This window comes from Onychostruthus taczanowskii, unplaced genomic scaffold, assembly GCF_017590055.1.
Source record: "Onychostruthus taczanowskii isolate IOZ18803 unplaced genomic scaffold, ASM1759005v1 scaffold273, whole genome shotgun sequence".
NCBI lineage: Eukaryota > Metazoa > Chordata > Aves > Passeriformes > Passeridae > Onychostruthus > Onychostruthus taczanowskii.
In genome coordinates, this window is record NW_024500051.1 from 7,167 (window position 1) to 11,492 (window position 4,326).

A 4,326-nucleotide genomic window follows, 5' to 3' on the forward strand; every position below is an offset into this window, starting at 1 on the left:
TCTGAGCTCCCTCTTTCTGTCCCTTATCACCTCTTGTCGATTGGCATGAATTTGTGCTTTGTTCATCAATTTGCGTTTTCCTTGTTCTTCCCTTGGGAAAGGAAAATGGATGTGATGTGAGCCTTAGAGAACCAGACACCTTTCACTTTCCCTGACTGTGGCCTCTGATGAACTTTCTCAGCCCAAGGAATTCCTGAAGTTTTTGAAAGGCTCCTGTCCCCAAAGGAAATGGGGGCTCTAGAGCAAGAATCCGCGGAGAAACCTCATGTGGAGCTCAGTCTTTCACGTGTCTCCCTCTAACACTTGCAGCGTTGCTAAACCCTTGTGTTTGCTTTTCAGGATACGTGAGATTTTACTGATGTGAAGAGAAAGGGATCAGTGACTTCAGGGGGAAGGTGAGGGTGCCCGGTTGCTTTGCGCATTTGAAACGCGCGGAGCCCGGCGGGCGGAGCGGCAGCGCCCCCTGCTGGCCCCGGCCGGCCCCGCCCGCGGCGGTTCGTGCCCGGCCGCAGCCCCGGCTCCTCTGCCCGTGGCCCCCAGCGCGCAGTAATACACGGCCGCGTCCCCGCGCCGGGGCCGGCCGAGCCACAGCGCGCTCGAACGCCCGTCCTCCGACACCCTCAGCTGTCCTGCAATGGCCGGCACAGCCTTGGAGCCTCTGGCAGTGAAGGCGACGAATTCGGGTTCTCGCCCCGGGAGCTGACGGTAGAAATGGATGTATTCACCGAGCAGCTTTTTGGGGTGTGAGCAGGTGATGTTGATGCCGGTGCCCTCCGTGGTCTCCAGGAATGGCTCCTGCTGCACCTGGGCTCTTCCTGAAGTCACTGCCAGAGAATGAAAACGGAGAAACTTTAAATTCTGCACTGCCCCACTGCACATAATCAATCCCGCCGAAACAGTCAGGAATGTACAGAGATGATGAGAAAAAAAAATACTGAGTTGATTTCAAGATAAACAAGAATGGAAGTGTCCTTTACGTGTTTGTAGAGAGATGAAAGTGTGAATGACAGGAGGAATGTTGTAGTCACTTTAGAATGGAAGGATGTGGGAGAAAGCACAAAAAAACAAAACAAAACAAAACAAAACAAAACAAAACAAAACAAAACAAAACCAAAAAAAAAACACCCCCCAAAAACTAACAAAGGGTAAGTACTGACTTTGTAAGCAATTAAGAAGCAGAGGAAGGGAATGCTTGTGCAGGGATGGGCATAGAATGGAATTATATTTCTGCGGAACTATGGCATGCAGAAGAGGGAGCGATGAGCAGACAGCTCCCGGAAAGAGGTCTGAGAAGAAGCCAGGCAGGACAGCAGCCTCCGGGGACCTGCGGGATCACCCCAGCCCAGACCGCGACCCCTCGGCCGCCAGCCCCACGCACCGATGAGCAGCGCGGCCAGCGCCGCCAGCCCCGCGCCCCGACACCGCCGCATGCCGCCGCTCCGCCGGCCGAGCCTCGCTGTGCCCCTGAGCCCCGGCTCTGTGCTCTCACTGTGCCCCCTCCTTTTCTCTCCTCTCCTCTCTCTCCATCGCCCACAGCTCCGCCCCGGTCTGAACCCTGCGCTGGCGCCGCTCGGGCTCTCGCCCGGGCTCAGAGCACTCGGGCTCTGCACGGACACAGCTTGGTGTCCTGGCAAATGGACTCCCCCTCCTCCAGCAAGTACATTCCAGCGAAAATCAGGCGGAACAGCTCCAGCTGCAGCCTGAGGCAGCAACAGGGACCTGAACCAGGAGATGGAGCAGCTTCCCCGAGCTGTGTCTGTGCTCAGGGGCTGGAAACTGCAGCCAGGGGTTTTCTGCAGATGGCAGTGAGGAGGCTGAAAGCCCCATGTTCCAGCAGCTGTTCCTTGCCTATTTTCCTGTTGCAGAGAACTTCCAGAGTCTAGTCTGTATTCCCTGTTTCCTTTGCACAGGAGCTTCCAGGATTTTCTCGGAATAACTTGGGCAACAGAGGCCAGTTCACTGCCTGTTGTTGTTCCATGTCACCTCCAGTCTTGTGAACAGTGTCCTTCTTCCCACTATTCATGACATTCATGGCAACATGCAACACTAGTAGTCCTACTGCTGATCCCTGAGAGACCCCAGAGTTGTCTACCAGTTTGAAGCAATGGCCACAACTCTTTGAGCCTGGTAGGACAGAGAATTTTCCACTCACCTTATCACTCTCTTACTGTTCCCTTTTGTCACTAATATGGTCACAGAGGAAGGGTGGCAGAGGAGCCCACTGCAGCTGTGTCCCCCCCCAGTGCTGCATAAAGGGGAGCAGTCACCTCTCTTGAGCTCCTGGCAACACCTGGTCCAGTGGACCTGGGGATACTGTTGGACTTCTTTGACACAAGGGAATTTGCACTTTCCCTTGTTCAATTGGATGAGTTTCCCATCAGCCCATTTCTCCTGTTTGCTGAGGTCCTTCTGGATGCTGGCCTGACTCTCTGATGCATAAGCCTCTCTTCCCAGTTTGGTGTTGTGTGCAAACCTGCTGAGGGTCCACTCTGTCCCATCACCCACATAAAACAGGACCCATCAAGCCCTAACCATTTAGATGCACCACCAGTCACCGGTCTCCAACTTTATTTTGTGCTGCTGAACATTGATCCCTGTGCCTGTGTCAGTTTTCATTCTACCTCACTGTCTGCTTATCCAACATCAACAGCTTCTCTGTGACACTCCTACAGGAATCCACACAAAAGTGTCAAAGGCCTTGTTCACCTCTAGGTAGAGAAGAGCCACCATTCTTTCCTCTTCTCCTGAGCCTGTCACATCACCACAGAACTTTGTCAAGAAGATCAGGCATAACTTCCTCTTGGTGAAGCCATCCTGATCCCCTCCTGGTGACATGCCTTGATTAGGAGAGCTTTCCAGGACTAGCTGCTCCAGCACTTTCTAAGGGGCTAAGGTGAGGCTGAGAAGGCTGTAGCTCACTGGGTTCTCCTTTTTCCTTTTCTGAAGACAGAAGTGACATTTGCTTTGCTCCAGCATCCAGTCACCATGCTTGGCTGAAGGTAACCAAAAGTGACCTGGCAATGACAGGAGCCAGTTCCCTTGCCACTTGTGTGTACATTCCAACAGGGCCTACATAAGTGCAGTTTGCTAAGGATTCACTGGCCTGATCTCCTTCCATGAAGGGTACGTGCTCCCTGATCGTGACTTTACCCCCAATCTACGTTTGGTATTCCTTAAGGCCAGCCTTGCTAATAAGGACTGAGGCAAAGAAGGCACCTCAGCTTTTTCTCTATTCTGTGTCACCAGGGTCCTCATCTCATTCAGCAGCAGTGCTTACACTTCCCTTACTCTTCCTTTTGCCACCTTTGTCCTTATGGAAGCCCCTTTATTATGTCATTTGCCTTTCTTTCTGACAGCTGAATAAAACCTTCCACCTTTTCTTCCCCTTTCTGTATCCCTGGTGCATGACAGGAGAAGGCAAAGCGAGCCACCTGAATTGTCCTGGGCTCTGTGTTTGGTGGGATACAGTCAAACCCAGAAACAAGGCCACGGCCGCGTCCCCGCGCCGGGGCCGGCCGAGCCACAGCGCGCTCGAACGCCCGTTCTCCGACACCCTCAGCTGTCCTGCAATGGCCGGCACAGCCTTGGAGCCTCTGGCAGTGAAGGCGACGAATTCGGGTTCTCGCCCCGGGAGCTGACGGTAGAAATGGATGTATTCACCGAGCAGCTTTTTGGGGTGTGAGCAGGTGATGTTGATGCCGGTGCCCTCCGTGGTCTCCAGGAATGGCTCCTGCTGCACCTGGGCTCTGGCTGTCGCTACTGCCAGGGAAAGAAAATGGATAAACTTTAAATTCTGCACTGCCCCACTGCACATAATCAATCCCGCCGAAACTGTCAGTAATGTACAGAGATGGCGAGAAAAACAGTACCGAAGGGATTTCAGGAGAAGCAGGAATGGAAGTGTCCATTACACCTTTGTGGATAAATGAATGAGTGAATGACAGGAAGAACAGTGCAGCCAGTGGAGAATGGGATGATGTGAGAGAAAGCGCAAAAATACACGAAGAAAAGGTAGAAGGGGAAGGACTTAGTTAATAACTAATAAGGAATGAGAGGAATGGAATGCTTGTGCAGGGTTGGACATAGAATATAATCAGGAGATTTCTGAGGGAAGATGGGATGGAGAAGAGAAAGGGATAAACAAGAGAACAGCTCTCGGAAGTGGTCTGAGAAGAAGCCAGGCAGGACAGCAGCCTCCGGGGACCTGCGGGATCACCCCAGCCCAGACCGCGGCTCCTTCGGCACCTCTACGCACCGATGAGCAGCGCGGCCAGCGCCGCCAGCCCCGCGCCCCGACACCGCCGCATGCCGCCGCTCCGCCGGCCG

General features: G+C 53.5%; 1 gene segment (V, D, J or C); it reads right to left on the reverse strand.

Annotated features, from left to right (window-relative positions):
- Window positions 1-384: 384 nt before the first annotated feature.
- LOC121337536 lies at window positions 385-1,430 on the reverse strand. The segment is given in 2 exon segments: window positions 385-824; window positions 1,379-1,430. Coding segments are annotated over 2 exon segments (492 nt in total).
- Between the last annotated feature and the right edge of the window lie 2,896 nt (window positions 1,431-4,326).